Source organism: Mobula birostris, chromosome 11 (genome assembly GCF_030028105.1).
Source record: "Mobula birostris isolate sMobBir1 chromosome 11, sMobBir1.hap1, whole genome shotgun sequence".
NCBI lineage: Eukaryota > Metazoa > Chordata > Chondrichthyes > Myliobatiformes > Myliobatidae > Mobula > Mobula birostris.
In genome coordinates this window covers 91,821,217-91,843,251 of record NC_092380.1, presented here as the reverse complement: position 1 = coordinate 91,843,251, position 22,035 = coordinate 91,821,217, and the positions used below count along the sequence as shown (strand labels likewise).

Below are 22,035 nucleotides of genomic sequence, written 5' to 3'. Positions count from 1 at the left end.
TAATTGAAATCTTTGCGCAAAAAAAAAAAGACTTCAAGTGTAAATTTAAACCAAACTCATCTAGGACATTTATAATCTTGGATTGATCAGAATGGAAACTGATCTTCCTTGTATTCTGCCAGAACAAAATTCAAAATTTTCAGCTTTCTGCTGATCATTTTCCAGGTTATTTAAGGGCCCTGTTTTAAGCTTTCCCTTTTGCTCTACAAATGGGTATATTTTGAAAGCCTTTACATATTCTTTCTAATTTCCTAACTATCTACTGGACACGTACCAAAATAACTGGATTTGTGAGATTATGCACATCATACACCTCCCTAAACTGACTGATTTTGTTCAACTACATGCATATTACAAATTATTTGTGCCCTTTTTAAAGAACAATTATCAGCCAAATTCTGCACTTGTGAAAGCTCTAAATTATAGGCAAGATGCTCCATATCATTGTTTCCTTTTAAGCAAAGAGTTACATTCTGTTTGCCCTTCAGCCACCCCCACACCTCTCTTTAGACCCAGAGTTTGTGTTTTTTCATCCTTGAGGGGTGCTGCAATGTACCAGCTCCCTAGGATAAGGGTGTTCTCTTGAAACAAGAGCATGTATCCATTAAAAGCATTTAGTCAACCATGCATGATTCTGAAACAACTTTAGAGATGTTCCTATCCAAAATTAGGAAATATAGTCCTGGAGTAAGGGAAGGACCCTAGAGCGCCAAGGTGAGGAAAAAATGTTTTGGGTTGTATTTTTTTTGGGATTCTGAGCATTTTGGAATTCAGAAAGTCAGAAGGCATGGATCCAGGGAAGTTTGGCCAGGTAGATTCAGAGTTGGCTTGCCTGCAGAAAGCAGAGGGTCATGGTGGCGGGAGTACATTCGGATTGGAGGATTGTGACTAGTGGTGTCCCACAAGGATCGGTTCTGGGACCTCTGCTTTTCGTGATTTTTATTAACGACCTGGATGTGGGGGTAGAAGGGTGGGTTGGCAAGTTTGCAGATGACAGAGGTTGGTGTTGTAGATAGTGTAGAGGATTGTCAAAGATTGCAGAGAGACATTGATAGGATGCAGAAGTGGGCTGAGAAGTGGCAGATGGAGTTCAACCCAGAGAAGTGCGAGGTGGTACACTTTGGCAGGACAAACTCCAAGGCAGAGTACAAAGTAAATGGCAGGATATTTGGTAGTGTGGTGGAGCAGAGGGGTCTGGGGGTACATGTCCATAGATCCCTGAAAGTTGCCTCTCAGGTAGATAGGGTAGTTAAGAAAGCTTATGGGGTGTTAGCTTTCATAAGTGGAGGGATAGTGTCTAAGAGTCGCGGGGTAATGATGCAGCTCTATAAAACTCTGGTTAGGGCACACTTGGAGTACTGTGTCCAGTTCTGGTCGCCTTACTATAGGAAGGAAGTGGAAGCATTGGAAAGGGTACAGAGGAGATTTACCAGGATGCTGCCTGGTTTAGAGAGTATGCATTATGATCAGAGATTAAGGGAGCTAGGGCTTTACCCTTTGCAGAGAAGGAGGATGAGAGGAGACATGATAGAGGTATACAAGATAATAAGAGGAATAGATAGAGTGGACAGCCAGTGCCTCTTCCCCAGGGCACCACTGCTTAGTACAAGAGGACATGGCTTTAAGGTAAGGGGTGGGAAGTTCAAGGGGGATATTAGAGGAAGGTTTTTTACTCAGAGAGTGGTTGGTGCGTGAAATGCACTGCTTGAGTCAGTGGTGGAGGCAGATACACTAGTGAAATTTAAGAGACTGCTAGATAGGTATATGGAGGAATTTAAGGTGGGGGTTATATGGGAGGTAGGGTTTAAGGGTCAGCACAACATTGTGGGCCGAAGGGCCTGTACTGTGCTGTACTATTCTATGTTCTATAGTCAAGACAACTAGGATTCAACATTGAGGGTAAGATGAGGTCTAGGCACAGGGGCCAATAATGGTATAATTGATGATGACAAAATGCCAAAGGAACCATGTAGCTTCCTGGTTCATAAATGCATATTAAGAAGCTTTACAATTTTACTGTGTCAACCTATGTTAGTTTCAAAACTTAAATATTTAAGCTGGTGAAAATGCACTCATGTTTGTAGATGGAGCTAAGGTTCTCCAAAAATAAAATACAAACTATCAAAAATATAGAAAGCAGACTATTCATAAATGTAACCAATGCCTTCAATAAAGCAGATGCATAATTATTAGTCATAATTAAATCATAAGAATTTTTGTTTGTGGATTACTGAAATTTTCATGCAGGATGATCGAAATTTTTAAGGACAAAGACTTGAAATGTGGCCATTATAACAAAGTAATTAAATATTAATCATACTAATTGATTAAGATAATTAATACCTTGACCAAGTTAGTGATATCACTTCAAAAGCAAAAGTTTTCTGTGGTAAAGGAATGTTTTTGTTAGTTGTACCGTAGTGGGATATCCTTTGGTCCACTATATCTATGCTAACTAATGAGTAGCCACATGCACTAATCCCATGTAACACTCAAAATGCTGGAGGAACTCAGCAGGCCAGGCAGCATCTATCGGGGGGCGGGGGGGGGGTGGAAGTATAGCAGATGTTTTGGGCTGAAACCCTTTGGTAAGACTCAACCCATTTTATTTTCCCTAATATTGGTAGCAACTCCGCTAGGTTATACCACTCATCTGCAGACCAGAGGCAGTTTATAGTAGCCAATTAAACTATCAACCCATATCACCAAGGAGACTGTGCTGACTCCACAAGAGAGCACTGGAGGCCAGGATTGAACCTGAGTTGCTGGATCTGAAATCAGCTGTACTACCAGCTGTGTGCCTTTGTCACCTGCATATTTGCATATAGTTGCACTGATGTATGGGCTTGACAGCTACTATTTTAATTTATCTTCTATATGCTTCCCCAGTACTCTCCAAGCAATCACATTTAAGTGTAGAACAATGCAAAATAGCTTATTAAAAATTGGAGCAAAGATAAGAAAGTTGTGTGCAGAAAGACAAATTACAGTCCATTGGGATGGAAGAATAAGGATAAAAGAAATGTTAAAGTAAAACCATTTTTAAACCTGGCATTAATCTTCTCGGAATGGAATGAGATTTCATACTTGTAAAATTAAAACATTTCTGAAAGCAATGGTCTGAATTTGAATCTGTTTGAATGTAAAAGCAGATAAACAGATAAGAGCATGAAGTAAAAATCATGAGTAGGCCATTCAGTCCAATCTCTGGTTTGCCGTTTAATAAGATAATACTGCCACAAGGCACTACTTTCCTGTACTAAAGTATCCCTAGATCCATTAATATTCAAACCTTTAGGACCAGCACCTCCTTGGGTAGAGTATTCCACTGATCAGCACTCACTACATTTTAAAAAATGTCATTTCACCTTAGATGGCATGCCGTGTTATTTTGAGGCTGAGACTACTGATTCTAGACACCTCAGTTGTGGAAATCATCATCCCTATGTCTACCTGTGAGAATTTTGTATATTACAGTGGTTTATCATCGTGTGCCTGTATAGAACGTTGGTCATTCAGCACCTGAAGAATTGTCTACACTGTCAATTGACACGCTACAGCAAGGATGGGGTAGCTTCAAAAAGAATGCTGAAGAAATTTATAGAAACTTAAGAACATAGAAAGCCTACAGCACAATACAGGCACTTTGGCCCACAATGCTGTGCCAAACATGTACTTACTTTACCTATCCAAGAGTCTCGTAAAAGACCCTATTGTAAAATAGAAGGCCATACTTATAAGGAGTGATCGAATTGGTTGGGTTTATTCTCATTGGAATGCAGGAATCTGAAGGTGACCTCACAGAGATTTGTAAATTCATGAGGGGCATAGGTAAGGAACCTGTAGATGTCATTTTCCTTTTGTTGAAGTCTAAAACGAGATGGTGCAGGTTTAGCATCTGAAGGCAGTCTGAGGGCTAAATTTTTCCACACATTATGGTGGTTAAAGGGAACAAACTGCCAGAGGAAATGGGTAGAGTTAAATGTAATTAAAACATTTAAAAGGTATTTGGATGGGCCATGCATAGATGGATATGAGCCCAATGTAGGCAAGTGAAAAGGATTATTAGCCTGTTTCAGTTCTGCAAATCTCTCATTCCTCTGAAATCCAGTGTAGATCTAGTCTGCTTAAACTCTTCCTATAGGATAACTCACACACATCACTATTCCCGAAATTATTCTGCTTAATATTATTACACTCCTATGATGAATATATCTGCTCTTGAGTGGAGAGCTTAAACCTGTACATAGTATTGCACCACCAGTTTCACCATTGTCATACATGATTGTCGTAGGATGTTTTTACTCTTGTGCTTGAATCGTCTTGCAATAGCTTGCATTTCTATTTGCTTGTTGGACCTGCACCCTAAACTGGTGCCTTTGACTTCTATGCCAAGTCCTGATGAGGGCAGTAATAGTTCACCTGGCAGAGGACAAGGTATTTCTGTAAACTTGTGGATTTCTGCCAACTTGTGGATTTCTGCATTTTAGTTTCAAGTGCCAGCTGATTTACCCCGTTTAAAATACTAATATTGATGTCTTTATAAAATCTGGGATACCATAAAACCTGGATCTTTGTATTATTGCAAGTTCCCATGAAAGTTATTGCTGAATGAATTGAATATTTAGATTGGTCTAAATACAGGAAAATAAAACATTTGTTTTCTATTTGAAGTTTAATAAAACTCTTTAACATTATTATTTTTGTGTTGAGGTGATCATATCTGTCATTAAATTAATCAATGAATTAGTCATATCTCAATATGCACCTCTGTGTTTAATCTCCAGAGCAATCTGTGAAACTTTAAGGAGGAAACTATTTTTGTCGAGAACATATCAATATATTATATTAAAGTGAAGCCAATCTGTTTGTTGACTTGTCAATCGCACCATAAAAGTGTATTTGCAGAATGAAAGTGTTGATCAATGGATGTTCTTAAGTTGGAAGGTGCTCTTTTATCCATGTATTATTTTCTCCTTTGAACTATTGCAGAAATAATAAGTTTATTGTGTAGTGAAACTACCTTTTCAAATAAACATTTTACTTCACTTGAAAATAGAAACTATTTGAAACTATTAAGTGACATAGAAGTTTCAAAGGCTGGTAACTATGTACAGAAATCTAGTGCTTTTGATCTTTGTACCCATTTATAGAAGTAAAAAGAATTTAATTAAAGTAGACGTAGAAAAGCACAAAGATTAATGCAGTCTTCAAATACATAACATTTGCCTTTTGTGTCTATAGATAAAATGAAATAGTGTGTACTTGAGAGATTTGGCAGGTTTTGCTGTGTGTTCATATATTTGTCTGGACCATCACCAAGGGGAAAATAATAGGCAATGGAATCAGGGTGCTAATCATACCTATTCTTTTGTCTTCTGCATGCCAAGCATCCTCTTATGTAGTCCTAAATGGTGAAAATCAGATGCACATTTATCTTGATTGCATGAGGATAAGAGTTTAGATAAAAGGAAGTATTGTTAAAACAATTGAAATACTCTGTTTTGGTCCCCTTCTTTAAGTAGGAATATACTAACAAAGGATTTACCAAACTAATTTGGATGAGAGGATTATTCTACCACAAGCAGCTAAAGAAGTTGAAACTCTTTGGGAGTTAAGAAAAATGAATGTTATTATATCAAAACATAGAATGCTAAAAGGGTATGGAAAAAATAGATGTTGACATTTTTCCACTCGTGGGGACTTGAGAAAACGTTCATTAAATCATTATTAATGATAATTTAAAACTTAAATACTATAGGATTTTTTTTAAACTGAGGATGATGAATCTCTGGAATTCTCTACCCTAACAAAATCATGGAGACTAGAAATTTTAAATACGAGGCTCTTTTTAAATTATGAACTGAGTACTATGAGAAGTTGGTACAGGAGGGGAGTTAGGATCAGGTGACTTACTCCAGCTATTTTCTTCTTTTCTAATTAGAATTCTTACAGTGTCTGTGTACCTGTGATATCACACCTATATCCATGGTCTTGAGACCATGCACTTGCTGATCTCAATCAGTTCAGATTGGCAAAAACATCTCCACAATCTATATCAGCACAGGTGCACCACAAGGCTATATGCTTAGCCAACTGTTCTACCCTGATAATACTTTGATAAATTTACCTTACCATCTGAGGTATGCACCTTAAGTGAAACCTTAAGTTCCTTATTAGTAAGGGTGTCAAAGGTTATGAGGAGAATGGGCTCAGAGGGGAAATAAATCGGCCATGACTGAATGGCGGAGCAGACTTGAACAGCTAAATAGACGAATTCTGCTTCAATGTTTTACGGTCTTAAGTGTCAGTTATCCCATTTAGTGCTTTAAAATTATTAATGAAGTATGCCAAAAAAAGGCTAGTCTGTTTTTCCACTTTTTCTATCCTTGTATGCATGCTTTTAGGTTCTTGAATCACCTCCTGTTAACACTGGAATCGATTCCTTTGTATATGCTCTCCTTGTCTTTGAGTCCCGAGTGAGCAGAGGAAATATGATAGAATCCAGAAAGTGTCAGAAGATGCTTAGCTTTTAAAAATCACTACAATTGAGAAAACCTTTTGCTCAAGAAATTATAGACCAGTGAGTCTTACTTCAGTGGTTGGTAAGTTGATGGAGAAGATCCTGAGGGGCAGGATTTATGAACATTTGGAGAGGCATAATATGATTAGGAATAGTCAGCATTGCTTTGTCAAAGACAGGTTGTGCCTTACAAGCCTGATTGAATTTTTTGAGGATGTGACTAAACACATAGATGAAGGCAGAGCAGTAGATGTAGTGTATATGGATTTCAGCAAGATGTAGTGTATATTGATAAGGTACCCCATGCAAGGCTTATTGAGAAAGTAAGGAGGCATGGGATCCAAGGGAACATTGCATTGTGGATCCAGAATTGGCTTGATAATAGAAGGCAAAGAGTGGTTGTAGACGGGTCATATTCCGCATGTAGTTCGGTGACCAGTGGTGTGCCTCGGATCTGTTCTGGGACCCCTTCTCTTTGTGATTTTTATAAATGACCTGGATGAGGAAGTGGAGGGATGGCTTAGTAAATTTGCTGATGACACAAAGGTTGGGGGTGTTGTGGATAGTCTGGAGGGCTGTCAGGGGTTAGAGCGGGACATTGATAGGATGCAAAACTGGGCTGAGAAGTAGCAGATGGAGTTCAACCCAGCTAAGTGTGAAGTGGTTCATTTTGTAGGTAAAATATGATGGCAGAATATAGTATTAATGGTAAGACTCTTGGCAGTGTGGAGGATCAGAGGGATCTTGGGGTCCGAGTCCATAGGACACTCAAAGTTGCTGCGCAGGTTGACTCTGTGGTTAAGAAGGCATACGGTGCATTGGCCTTCATCAACCGTGAGATTGAGTTTAAGAGCCGAGAGGTAATGTGACAGCTATATAGGACCCTGGTCAGAACCCACTTGGAGTACAGTGCTCAGTTCTGGTCAAGTCACTACAGGAAGGACATGGAAACCATAGAAAGGGCACAGAGGAGATTTTCAAGGATGTTGCCTGGATTGGGGAGCATGCCTTATGAGAATAGGTTGACTGAGCTTGGCCTTTTCTCCTTGGAGCGACGGAGAATCAGAGGTGACCTGATAGAGGTGTATTAGATGATGAGAGGCATTGATCGTGGCGATGGAGGCTTTTTCCCAGGTATGAAATGGTTATCACGAGTGGGAACAGTTTTAAGGTTCTTGGAAGTAAGTACAGAGATGTCAGAGGAAATTTTTTTTTTATGCAGAGTGATGAGTGAGTGGAATGGGCTGCCGGCGATGGTGGTGGAGGTGGATACGATGAGGTCTTTTAAGAGACTCCTGGATAGGTACATGGAACTTAGAAAAGTAAAGGGCTATCGGTAACCCTAGGTAATTTCAAAAGCAAGTAAATGTTCGGTACAGCATTGTGGGCCGAAGGGCCTGTATTGCACTGTAGTTTTTCTATGTTTCTATTTTTTTTATTCTAAGTTGTTTAGACTATTTGTAAAATAAGTTTTATTTCTATGTATATTTAAATAATTGAAATAATGTGATATTATAAACCAATCTATAGAAAAGTGTGAATGCAAGTAGATTATGGTGAAAGAATGCAACGTGAATCTATTTGTTCACATTTCATGAAAGAATAAGCTAAAAGATTTTTATACATTTGAGTTGTATAAGCAATGTAAAATTAGCCTATATTGTGCATAAACTTGTGGAAAATAAATTAAACTATGAAAGGCATCTCTAACACTTTTTAAGGGATTGAATTTAAGTTTGTGCTGATTTGGCATTTGCCATTGTTGATTTTTTTTCGTATTGAAGTTATTTGCATTGTTATATAAACGTTACAAGTATGACTATATGTATATCCTATTTGTTGGTGTGATTTTCATGGAATCAATGTGCACAGAATAGGTAATAGCTCTAGAATGCATTAATTGTGTAACAGTCTATCAGGAAGCAACATGGTATCATAGCAAGTAGTGCTGCAGCTTCACAGCTCCAGTGAGTCTGCAGCACTACCTGGTTAGATCATGTCCTTTGTTGCTTTCAGAGTGGACTTTGCAAGTTCTTCCTGCTATTATGTGGGTCCCCCAGGTGCTTCAATTTCCTCCCACAATCTTGAGCCAAATATCCTCTTATTTCATTTGAAAATATTTTTCAAGACTATCTCAAAAGTTTTGTGTGGAAACTTTGGTAACTCACTTTTACTTGCATGCATGTATTTTACAGTACATTAGAAGCACAACCTCTTCCAAGTGTTGTTTTATGTGAAATAGTAATTTGTTATAGTATAGTAGTGCTATGCATATTCTGAAACTGATAGCTATTTCCAATTTTGATTATGAGCAGTTAAACATGAAAACCCAGAAGTGATGTTCTTGATATTAGCTGTTCCACAGGATGTGCTTTTGTAGTTTGTGTAGAATCAATGAAGTTCATGGAAACTTTCTACCTCTGTTAATATTCAAAGGACCAATTAAAACATTATCCTCATTGAATGAGGTATATTTTATGTTAATTAGCATATAAACTGTAATAATTGTTGAACAACTTTTCAGGTCTTTAAAAATTTCATATATATGGAGTATAATCTCTTGAATGCTTTTTCTTTGAAGCTATTTCAAATGTCCATCGATATTAGGATTATGTACAGTACAACCTAGCATTTACCTTCTACCTGTAAATGCTGAAGTTATAAAATAATTAGTCATTATGTTTTCTGCCTGCCCAGAATTCATTAGTCTGGTTCACTACTTAACCAGCCAGATGGCATCACTTGTTTGACACCACAAGCCTGTACTGAAGATATCCATTTGCAATTGATGATTGGAAAGTTATACTCCATGACACAGATCCCCATAAATCATTGTAGGAAGCTTTTCTTTTCCTTTGTCATCAGTGAGCAATGGTCCTTCATCAGTGACCAGAGAATCCAAACTTGCTTCTAATTTTTCAAGTTGTTCTGAGATCCCATTTGTCATTACATGGTAGTGGGATATATCATGTAATCTCAACAATTGTCATGATGTTATAACCCTGAAATACATTAACGTTTAGTCTTTGGCCACATATTGAACTATTTGATCTGTGGTAGACTTTTTCCTTGGTACGTGAAATAAAATGTAACTGAAGAGAAGTATTATGCAATTTTCATGATTTATGAGCAGTTAATTAAAAGTACCATAAATTAATCTAAATTCAGTGGAAATCTGGTGTTGGCACAGTTAAAATTAGAAAGTCAAATGAAGGTGCTTGAGACATTCCAATGATTTAAATATTCCGATGTACTAACTAGAATATCTCATGATTCACAAGACTATTTTAATAGATAGTTTATTTTGTAATTCCAGAGCAGGATGATAAATATTATGAATCAAAATCATTTTAGAAAAGCATGTTAAGGAAGTATTAGTAATTGATTAAATTCCTTTTATGGTTTTTAGCAACAAGGTTCAGACTTTATGGATTTAATAGCATCTAACCAGTGATGCAGCAAAAATAGAACTTTTCAGGCTAGATTTAGTGATAGCTCTAAGATGATAATAAAGTATACCTCAGGACGCAAGTACTTTTTTTAAAGAACAGCAACTTCCCTGTTTCTCCAAATTTAACAGGTTTCCAGAGGGAATGCTAAACTTTCTTACTTAAAAAAACTGAGCAATGCAACATGCAAAATGTTATGTAATTGCTATAGTTCTAATCCTCAAATAATTGACATCTTAGTGAGAATTGATTCGATTGCATTCAGCTTTTTCGCGGTACGATTTCTTACATACTGCTATAGACACATTAATAAAAAGTTAATTTTCTTCATGCAATCCTGTGTTAAAACTATTTTTCTCAATTTTGCTTTTAGTATTTGATTTGACATTGAACTAAATTTTACAGCCTGCATTTTCTGCTTTGTATTCTGTGTATGAATTGTAGAAAATAAATGACTAGTATGTGGGTGCTAAGTCCTAGATTTGTAGAACTTGTAGAGAAATAACTTTATAAATGCAGGTGTTTCAAAATTAAATTGCATAATGCAGTGTTTTCTAATTCAGTCAGACTCAGGATAATATTGCTCCCTGTGGAAAACTTGTTCATATATAGCATTCAGGCAATTAATTGAGCAAATTTCATGTTTCACTTCTCTTTGCCCACCACCTGCCAAATTGTCTGACTTTGACTGAACACTTTCAAATTAAGCACAATCTTTCTCCACTTTTTCCCTCCCACACACTCCCTACCCTAACCATCTGGCCATTAAGTTGTCAATGATGCTGCATCAGTATCACCCCTGATATGCGCTTGAGCAAAGATTATGGTACCATCGATCTAAGAATCCTAGAATACATGCAATCTAGCTGCAAAAGAAAACCAGGCATTTTCTTGCTGATGCTAGTTCATTTGAGTTGAGTTCCTCTTAGCGCCTTTTGGTGCATCAGCCGGCAACCTTGCCGTTCCTTTAGCATTTGTCTGTCTTTTTTGCAAAGGCAAGTTGCTAGCTCAATGCTCAACCCAGCACAGATGGAAACCATGCAAGAAGCTGGCCGGATTCGAACCCAAGACCACTCGCCCCGAAGTCCGGTGTGGATGCCACTACATCACCAGACAGCAAATGCTAACTCATTTAGTGTTTTGAATATTTTACACAAAAAAAAATCTGTAGTTATTTCTTTTAGGATGACAAGGCTATCCATTTCCTTTATACCACCCATAGGATATTCATATTAGGTATAGTAAATAGATGGTTGAGGAAATTTCATTTTTAAACTACTGTGAGTAAAAAAGCCACTTCGGGTTCATGGAAGCACAAGGTGGGCCACAGGAAACATTTACTAGTCCACATTTGCCTATTATTATGGATTACAGGTTTAAAGAGCAACAAAGCAAACTTACAGCAGTGTGCCCACTGTACAGTTCAGGAACCTTATATCCTGATTATGTTGTCACCAAATTTGATTGGCAGGGAGTTGCTGATTACCTCTGGCTGTGTATGGTATTGTTAATGATATGCCGGTTCATGCTACATAGAAAGTTGACCAGCAAGGGTAGAGGGACTAATAACTGCTGTCATTCAGTAATGGAAACTTCAGTTGTTGCTTCAGACCAGGGTATAAATTAGATATAGTCATGTAGCTTCTGATCTGAGCTAACAAAGGACAGGTATATAAAATGCACTAACTTATTTCTTGGTATTCTGGGATAGGTAGCAATCGGTTTTAAATCCAATATTTTCAATCCAGCTCTAATTTCACCTTTCTCAGCTACTTTCTCAGAGCAAACCTTTATGTGTAACTGATGGAAACAATTTTGTGTTTGTTTGCAGCCTTTTCCAATCCCACCCAATAAAAAATACAACCAGATAACTAGGTGCTTCCTGTCGTAGTTCACACCTATGCAGGTGTCATTTCTCTATTGTACTTCGCACATGTGATAACACTTACAAATCACTTAGCAACTAAAATTGGATTGAAGCATCACATTTCAATTTTTGCATTTTCTCAATACTATCACTATAATTAAAGATATCGTGTTTCAAATCGTAGAGTGGAATTTAACTCATATCTTTATTCATATATATGAATGTTGTCATCTACTCCAAGTTTCCCCTTGTCTTGGCTATTTCCTCTAAAATGTAACTTCCATTACTTACTAAATTAGTGTTTCATATTACCAACTGTCACAATTATTAGTGTCTGTTGATTTGATGGTGGGATGTTGTTGACGGTAGAAGAAATTACAACATGGAGATCAGTGGAATGGAAGATGATGATCTGGGATCTCTATCCTTGCTCTGTCCAGGAATAGAGAAAGTGAGAGCAGAGATGGGGGAAATGAATGAGATGTGATTGAGGGTTCTGCCTGCTATGGTAGAGGGCATGCCACTGCTTAAGAAGAGGCTCTTCTATGGAGAAAATCCCGTCATTAAGGAGGGACGTACTGGGAAAGAAGATGAAGTCTTTGTAGGAGGCAATATGGGAGCAAATATAGTCAAGATAGCAATGAGAGTTTTGTCAGCTTGCAATGAATGTTTGTGATAACTAATCTCAAGGTAAGGGTATAAAGCATTCATTCCTGTTTAGCCGGTTACTGAGAATTGAGACATGGTGTCTAAGGACAGCTGCAGAATCTACAAACTAAAGTTCATGAAAGTTTTAGACATGCAATAGTTTCACATTAAATGTGATATCTTCTGTAAATTCCTCTACTTAGTGTTGCGGTATATATTCACAAAATCTAGTGTTATGATGTATATCTTATTTTACAGAGAAAGACTCAGCATATTCCATACAGGAACAGTAAACTAACTCGACTTTTGAAGGATTCTCTGGGAGGAAATTGCCAAACAATAATGATAGCTACCATCAGCCCGTCTTCTTTGTCATACGAAGATACCTATAACACACTAAAATATGCTAATCGAGCCAAAGATATAAAATCTTCAGTAAGTTTTGTTTGTGTATGTTTGCTAATTGCAGTTAGAAAATCAAATTTAGTTTTGGAAGCACTTAGCATGTCTTGCAGCATCCCTGGAAAGAGAAACAGTTAACAGGTTAAAAACCCAAAAAATGGGGAAATAAAATAAGTTAGTTTTAAGGAACAACATTCTGCTGGAGGAACCCAGTAAGGTCAAGCAACACCTCAGTGGGAGTGCATGGTCAGGGTTGCAGACTCCAGATTTCAGCATCTGCTGTATCACTAACTTGGTTTTAAGTTGCATAGACTGTGAAGAAGAGCTAGGTAGGACAATGAGCCAATCTGTGATAGAATGAGCCCGGGGTTCTGTAGGTGAACCCATTGTGTATGGAGCCAGGAAGTTAATGGATTAATCAGCACTATTAGGGAGAATAGAAAAAAAAAGACTGGTAAAACCTATGAATCCTGAAGCCAAAAGGAGAATGTTTGAAATGCCCAGCAGATCAGTCAATGATGTGGGGAGAAAGAAACTGTGTTAATATTACACTTAGATAATATTAGAATAGAACTGGTCAATTCTGATACAAACAGAAAAACTTGAAATTGCTTAATTTGATGTTGTACCCTCAATCTAAAAAGTGCACAGATGTAGAATGAGTTGCTCTTCCACAGCTTATATTGGACCTCATTGGAACACCCTCTTTGCAGTTTAAGCCCAACTTAATCGAATTTTTCAATTGTGATAAACAATTTTCAGCCCGAAATTTTAACTGTTCCTCTTTTTACAAATACTGCAAGAATTACTGAGTGAGTATTTGAAACATTTTCTGTTTTTATTTTAATCTTTGACCATCTGCAGTGTTTTTGAGTTCCAGCTCTGTAAGTAAGGTTAGAAAATAGGGTCAGAATGTAGGAGAGTCCAGAATCAGTGCTCAGAAACAATTTAGATCTACCTTTTACAAGTGAATATCCTTACATTTCTATATGCAATGCTTTTTGATTGGATCGTGTTACGGGCGGGTGTGATCAAAGACATCTGCAATCTCTCATTGTGGCAGTCAGAGGAGCCACTATGGAGGACTGGAAAAAGCTGCAGAAATTTGCAAATTCAACCAGCTTTATCAGGCACACTAGCCTCCTCAGCATTGAGGACATCTTCAAATGGTGATGCCTCAAAAAGGCAGCATCCATCATTACGGACCCCCCTTCACATCATCCAGGAAATGCTAAGATCAAGGAGGAGCTACAAGAGCCCGAAGACATACATTCAAGGTTTTAGGAACAGCTTTTTTTCACTCTGCCATCGGATTTCTGAATGGACAATTAGACAATGGACCCATGTACATGTATATACAGTATATGTCTGTATGTATATACATATTTGTAATTTATAGTTGTTTTATTATGTATTGCAAAGTACTGCTCCTGCAAAGCAACAAATTTCATAACATATCCCAGTGATATTAAACCTGATTCTGAAACTATTTAAAATAGAAAGGAATTAGAAAAAATTGATATTGAGAGTTTATAGGCTGAGGAGCAAAAAAATATCAAACTAAACTACTGCAATGGCACCATTGGCAGGTGGCTTTAAAAATGATGTAAAAAGTTTTAAATTATACTTTCATTATAAATTTGACTATTACAAAGGAAAATATTAACCTTGAAGTGTGACAAAACCATGTTAACAGGCACCCAGGCCCTAAGGTCAATTCATTGCATTAGATCGAGGGCGGGTACCCTGTTAACTAACCCCAAGGAGATAAATGACTGTTTTAAGGAATTTTACAGTGAACTCTGCACTTCTAAATGCAATGCCACTCAGTCTGATTTGAATGACTTCTTTGATTCTTTTGTAATGCCGAAACTTAGTGACACTGCTAGGGAGGACTTAGATTCTGACTTCACATTGGAAGAAATAACTTCTGCCATTAAGTCATTTCCGTCCGGCAAGGCTGCTGGGCCAGATCGATTTGGCTGTCAATTTTATAAGAAATTCTGTGATATCCTTGCCCCACTTCTCCTCAGAATGATAGCTTGCTCTAAGAGAGATAAAGCCTTGCCTAGAACATTGTACGAGGCTAACATTTCCCTCATTTTAAAGAAAGGTAAAGAGGAAACAGGCCTGGCCAGCTATAGGCCCATTGCACTCCAGAGTTTCGATGGAAAGGTAATTACTAAAATGCTGGCTAACTGACTAAATAAGCATTTGTCATCTATCATCCTGATCAGACAGGATTTGTCCTGGGTAGGTTCTCTTTTTCCAATGTCAGATGCCTTCTTAATACTATGTATGCTGATCATGGGAAAGCTAGTGGGGCAGCAATTTTATCCCTTGATGCACAGAAGGCTTTTGACCAGATTGAGTGGCCTTACATGTTTGAGTCACTGTCCAGGTTTGGGTTTGGCAAGTCATTTTTATCTTGGGTAAAACTGATATACGCCAGCCCAATGTGTTCTATTATAACCAATGGTGACAATGTTTCCCCTACACCGTTCAGTTCAGCAGGGTGCCCTCTATCGCCGGCCCTTTTTACCGTTGCGGTAGAGCCCCTTGCCCTAAAAATAAGAAGTCACACAAATATTCTGGGTTTGAAAGTAGGAGGTATTGAAACACTTATTAGTTTATATGCTGACAATGTGATACTCTACTTACAAAACTCAGAAAAGTCAATCCCTCTTCCAGATTTAATCACCTCTTTTGGCAGACTATGGGGATACTCAATCAATTGGACAAGAATTAATTTTTTCCCCCTACTCCAACATCTACATGCGGGGTTTCTTGGAAAGTGTCCCGTTCAAAGTAGTTAAAGATCACTTTACTTATCTTGGCTTGGCAATCCCCAAAGATCCTAAATTAATATTCAAATTAAACTTCATGGAGTTTATTTCAAAACTTAAACAAAATATAGAAAGTTGGGAAACCGTACCTCTGTCCATAATTGGTCGTATAAATTCAATTAAAATGGCTTCCCTTCCTAGGTTTCTCTACCTTTGTCAAAATCTCCCCATTTTTCTTACATCAGTTTTCTTTAAAGAATTGGACTCCATAATATTGCCTTATATCTGGAATTATAAGAATCACGGGATTTCGAAAATTCATTCATAAAAGCCCAAGTCTGAAGGAGGGCTGGGATTACCTGTATTTAGATTAGATTATGAGGACACGTAGTCCTCTTTTATTGTCATTTAGTAATGTATGCATTAAGAAATGATACAATATTCCTCCGGTGTGGTATCACAGGAACACAGGACAGACCAAGACTGAAAAACTAACAAAACCACATAATTATAACATATACAACAGGAATTCTACAGATGCTGGAAATTCAAGCAACACACATAAAAGTTACTGGTGAACGCAGCAGGCCAGGCAGCATCTCTAGGAAGAGGTGCAGTCAACGTTTCAGGCCGAGACCCTTCGTCAGGACTAACTAAAGGAAGTCCTGACGAAGGGTCTCGGCCTGAAACGTCGACTGCACCTCTTCCTAGAGGTGCTGCCTGGCCTGCTGCGTTCACCAGCAACTTTTATAATTATAACATATAGTTACAACAGTGCAACAATACGCTAACTTGATGAAGGACAGTCCATGGCACAGTAAAAAAGCTCAAAGTTTCTCGAAAGTCCCACATCTCACGCAGACGGGAGAAGGAAGAAAACTCTCCCTGCCATGCCCGACCACAGTCCGACTCTGAGTCGTCCGAAAACTTCGAGCTCTGATCAGCCCTCCGACACCGAGTACGAAGCACCAACTCTATCCGAACACTTCGACCTCAGTCTCAGTCGCCAGCAGCAGTCAAAGCCAGGGATTTTGGGGCCTTCTCTCTGGAGATTCTCGATCGCACAGTAGCAACTGCAGCGAAACCAGGCATTTCAGAAATTTCTCCAGATGTTCCTTTGCTTCTCAAGTCTGTCTTCATCAAATCAGAATTGTCCACGGCCCCTACTTAACAGATACGATATCATTTCACCAGAGAGCTGAATGCGCTATTTAGATATTTGGGCTGTTAATGCTAGGGCTTTAATGTTTTGGCAACCGCGGGTTCCGGACAACCTAGCCCCTGGGGCTCCCTTGTGGCTATGTATGTGGCTCTGTTGTCAATTCCTCCTTGCCAGCCATGCTGTTCTCTAAGTTAGAGAAGCCTGGGACTTCAAAAAGTTTAAGTTTTGTTTTGAAAAACTCCGTCAGAATTCTAAATCAGATTAGGAGCGTTCTGAATTTACCAGAGACCTCTGTACAAACACCAGTCAGTTTCAAACACTCCTTTCTACCCTCATGGCCAGATAAAACCTACCATGCTTGGAGGGAGAAGGGTCTAGTTTCTATTGAAGACCTGTATATAGAGGGACTGTTTGCAACACTTAGTCTGCTGAAGAGAGAAATTTGAGCTGCCTCATTTGCACTTTTTTCATTACTTACAAATTAGACACTACATTCAATCTAAGATTTGTAATTTTGAAATCCTTCCAGGGAAACATTTTTTTTGATATTTTGAAGAACCCTCCTGACTCCAAGCATCTCATTTCTAAGTTTGTACGTTTGTTTGATAATTGCATTGTAGCGTCTACTGTGAAGATTAAAGACGCCTGGAGAGAGGAGTTGGGCATTGAATTATCTGAAGCTGTCTGGGACAAGTGTTTGTCTATGATGCAGACTTGCTCTGTTAACAGCAGGCACCAACGTATCCAGTTTAAAGTTGTCCAGCGTCTCCACTACTCTAAACTTAGATTGCACAGGAATTACCCTTCTGTCTCGCCAATGTGTGGTAGATGCCAAGGGACGGAGGCCACGTTATCACACACCTTTTGGTTTTGCCCATTACTGACTGGATTTTGGTCCAAAATATTCGACTGGTACTCAAAGGCCTATAAAAGATCCTTCCCCTTGGAAGCTGGTCTCGCTGTATTTGCTGCTCGCGATCTACTATTTGTTTCCTTGCAGCCATACAACAGTCTCTGATGCTGGGGATGATTGTTGCCAAAAGACTTCTCTTGAGGGAATGGAAATCATCCTCTTCCCCCTTCCTTTCGGAGATGGATGGCTGATATGATCTCAGTCATACAGATGGAGAAACTTAGGTTCTTGAGAACCAATTCAATTAAAAACTTTTCGGCTATTTGGGATCCATTTCTTGCCTACCTGGACGAGGCGGGGGCGGATGAACAATTTCCCCCCCAGCTGATTTCTCACGGCCCTCATTTGAGATTTAATGTTTAGTATTTTTGAGCACTTTGTACAATAGGCATCCCTCTAATGTTATGTCCGTTTTTTTTTGCTTACTTCATTTTTATACAGGTCTGAGTTGGTATGCTGTTGTTGATTTTCATTGTTTTTATTTTGAAAATAAAGTATTTAAAAAAAACAGCGAGAAGGTTTTTCTTTTAGAAAGTACATACTAAACTTACGTTTTCAACATAGAATAAATAATATCTTTCAGCAATTTTGAATTGAATTTTATTATGTTACTCAAACTTTTCAGTGTGCCATAGTATTTAAATCAGATTTGTATGCATTATATTTTGTTTTATCAGTGTTTGATACTAATTACAGGCAATCCCATTGAAATGAATGATATGAAGTAATTTATTTGGTGCTGCCTTCTCATGAGAAACATTGGTTTATTTTTGTACGTTACTGTAAATCTGGTGCAAACAACCCAAACAATTAATGTTATAAACTTGCATCAACACATGGTCTAGGTATGTTACAATGTGCAGAATTCTGTCAGACTTCAGAAGTACTCTCTTTCCTCAATGTGATAGAATTCAGGCAATTAAGTTTAATTAAATGTTAATTTGAGGTAGTATTTTGTGTTTGATATTAGTTTTCCAGAAATAGCTATGTTCTAATTTATGCTTTATTGTCTATTTTCCTATTTGTTTCTAGATAAAGAGCAATGTTTTGAATTTAAATAACCATGTGGGTAAATATGCACAGATTTGTGAGGAGCAAAGAAAAGAGGTAAGTAGTTACATCCTAACAAACAGAAGGGACACTTGTCCATTGTGAACATAAAAGCAGAGAAACGGTCCAGTGCTTTCCGGGTGTATATGATGAATAAAATCTTCTTTGGCTTCCAGCCAGGTACAGGTATCGATTTGTACAGGTTATAACCAATACCGGTACCAGGCTGGAAGCCTGAGATGAGTTTATTCATAAAAGTCGAGTGTCCAAAATTAGGATTTTTTTTTATTCTATGTGATCCTCTTATCTTTTTGTCTGTGCTTTCAGTCATCTCTGTTAACTCTTCTGATCATTTTTATTCTATATGTGGTCCTTGCTACATTAAAACTATTATACTAGAGAGAACTTAACAAAAGCACATTCAAAAATATAGTCCTTGAGAGGGTTACTAAAAATACAAAAATGCATACAATCAAAAGAAAGGGGTTCAGTAAAGATAGAATTGAGAAATTTAGCAAAGGCCGATCTATGATGAATAAAAGCAATTCCAGAGGTGGGTAAGGAAATAAGAAAATAAAAATAATTTCAATAAGGGCTTTGCAATGATCAGGAAAGAAACATAACATGTTAATGTTGAACAAGGTGTGGACAATTGAGATTCAGACATTGGACTTATGTAGGCTAAAGTCCAAAAAACAGAACCTTTAAAGAAGTCTGCCTAGAAATTCAGTCAGATAATGTTGTTTAACTTTTAGCACAGATTTCTAGATTGAAGCATTTCAATAGCCAAAATAGGATGTTTTGTTTTCCTCTCTGAAATCCGGGAAAACAGTTCCCAACATAAATCATCTTTATTCCCTGATATGATACGTGTGTCAATACAGAGGATATTGTCAGTTTCCATGCAAAGTTCCTTTTGAAGTGCCATTCCACTTAAGAAGAAGAATATCTTTATTGTCATTGTTGTGGAGCAATGAAACACTTTGTTCCTGAATTGATCTTTTGTTGGTCAATCCCGGGTCAAGTAGGTCCTGCCATTGCTATGTTAAACTGGGACCTCTATAAAACAGTTTTTTAAAATTTATTTTTACAGATACACAGTAACAAGCCCTTCCAGTCCAATGAGCCCATGTCACAAAACCGTACCAATGTAACCAATTGACCTAAACTATGTGCCTTTGAAATATGGGAGGTAACAGAAGCACCTGGAGGAAACTCAAACAATCATGGAAGAAAGCATAAAAACTCCTAATAGACAGTGGCAGAATTGAACCCGAGTTCTGGTACTGTAATAGCATTATGCAAGTTGCTACATTACAGTGCCGCCCCATCTCATTCACTTTATTGTACTATTGACTTCATTCTATACTGCAACCCAACCCAACCCCTAAGTTATAACCATTCCCCAAGGGCCACCATCCTTTTCAACATCCCCATGCCCTTTCTTTTACCTGAATGTCAATGCTCATCCTTTACATCTTTTCCTGCACACCCTATCCCATAAAATGACAATCGATAGCATAAGGCTACAACCCCTCTCCATCTCTTCCACTCCAGTAATTCGTCAAAAACAGCATACATCAAACTATTCATCTCCACATATGCCTCCCTAAATTTAAACAACCAAAACAATCATTGGTGCTGTGCTGCACTCCGCATCTTACACATCCTATTGAGAATACTGGAATTTCTAGACTAACCTAAGGCAACAGAAGTTTGGACATGCATTTTTAAAGTATTGCCCCACTTCATTGATCCCATCTCTTGTGTTTTATCTATTTCACAGATTGTGGAGCTCAAAGAAAAACTGAAAGCTTATGAGAGTGAAAGACTGGTGATTCATAACAACCACGGAGAAAATATTCTGCTTGGTGTAAATCCAAAAGAAAATGAAATAAAAAGGTAAACTTGCAAGCTAATTTTTATTTCAAAACCAAAGGCACAAAATTTTCAAGGATGTGTTTTTACAGTTGTTATTTTGGAGGGAAAGTGTTTCCTTAGTTAGGATAATACATAGTTTATATGGTTAGTTTAATTTAGTTATTGAGTTTATTTTTCTTATAATTTCTGCCTGGTAGATATATCCTTATCATCTGGCTCAAGAGTTTACTTAGGCATTAAATACAATGTTAAAATAACGGACATCTCTGGTGCACAGACGTACTTGATCTTGCCATTGTGATAAAAATTTAATATGTTTTCTGAAGTTTCTTATTTGTATTAATGAAAACTTAGTGGTTGTCACTTCAAAGTGTCATAGAGCACTCTTCGTGCTGTTGGACATTCCTAGCAGGTCAGACAACATTTGTGACAGAGAGACAGTTACAGTTTCTGGGCAAACTCCTTTTATCAGACCTTCGTTAGTGAAATAACATTTGGGTCTTGAGTTCATGAAAAGTTTTCTAGTTTCTTTTATCTGTTTACTTTCTTTGATCTTTTCATTTGCCTGCCTTTGACCCAATTCCCTGTCTTCTTGCCGGTACCTTCGGGCAGGAGGTGCAGAAGTCTTGATTCCATGCTGCCAGGTTCGAGAGCAGTTATTGCCATGCAGTCATTGGGCTCATGGACCACCTTTACTTACCTAAGTGCTGAACTGGCAATGCAGCTTGTAGACTCACTTACTTGAACATAGAACAGTACAGCACAGTACAGGCCCTTTGGCCCACAATGTTGTGCTGACCCTTAAACCCTGCCTCCCATATAACCCCCCCCACCTTAAATTCCTCCATATACCTGTCTAGCAGTCTCTTAGATTTCACTAGTGTATCTGCCTCCACCACTGACTCAGGCAGTGCATTCCACGCACCAACCACTCTCTGAGTAAAAACCTTCCTCTAATATCCCCCTTGAACTTCCCACCCCTTACCTTAAAGCCATGTCCTCTTGCAGTGGTGCACTGGGGAAGAAGCACTGGCTGTCCACTCTATCCATTCCTCTTAATGTCTAGTATACCTCTATCATGTCTCCTCTCATCCTCCTTCTCTCCAGAGAGTAAGCCCTAGCTCCCTTAATCTCTGATCATAATGCATACTCTCTATACCAGGCAGCATCCTGGTAAATCTCCTCTGTATCCTTTCCAATGCTTCCACATCCTTCCTATAGTGAGGCGACCGGAACTGGACACAGTACTCCAAGTGTGGCCTAACCAGAGTTTTATAGAGCTGCATCATTACCCTGCAACTCTTAAACTCTATCCCTTGACTTATGAAAGCTAACACTCCATAACCTTTCTTAA

The 22,035-nt window shown here is 38.1% G+C and overlaps 1 protein-coding gene across 1 annotated transcript in view; it reads left to right on the top strand.

Annotated features, from left to right (window-relative positions):
• The window catches only part of LOC140205255 (kinesin-like protein KIF18A), a 114,577-nt gene that overhangs the window by 33,701 nt on the left and 58,841 nt on the right, over positions 1–22,035 (top strand). Inside the window, 3 exon segments of the mRNA XM_072272706.1 lie at positions 12,746–12,922; positions 18,783–18,857; positions 20,587–20,702. Coding sequence (XP_072128807.1) covers positions 12,746–12,922; positions 18,783–18,857; positions 20,587–20,702 — 368 coding nt within the window.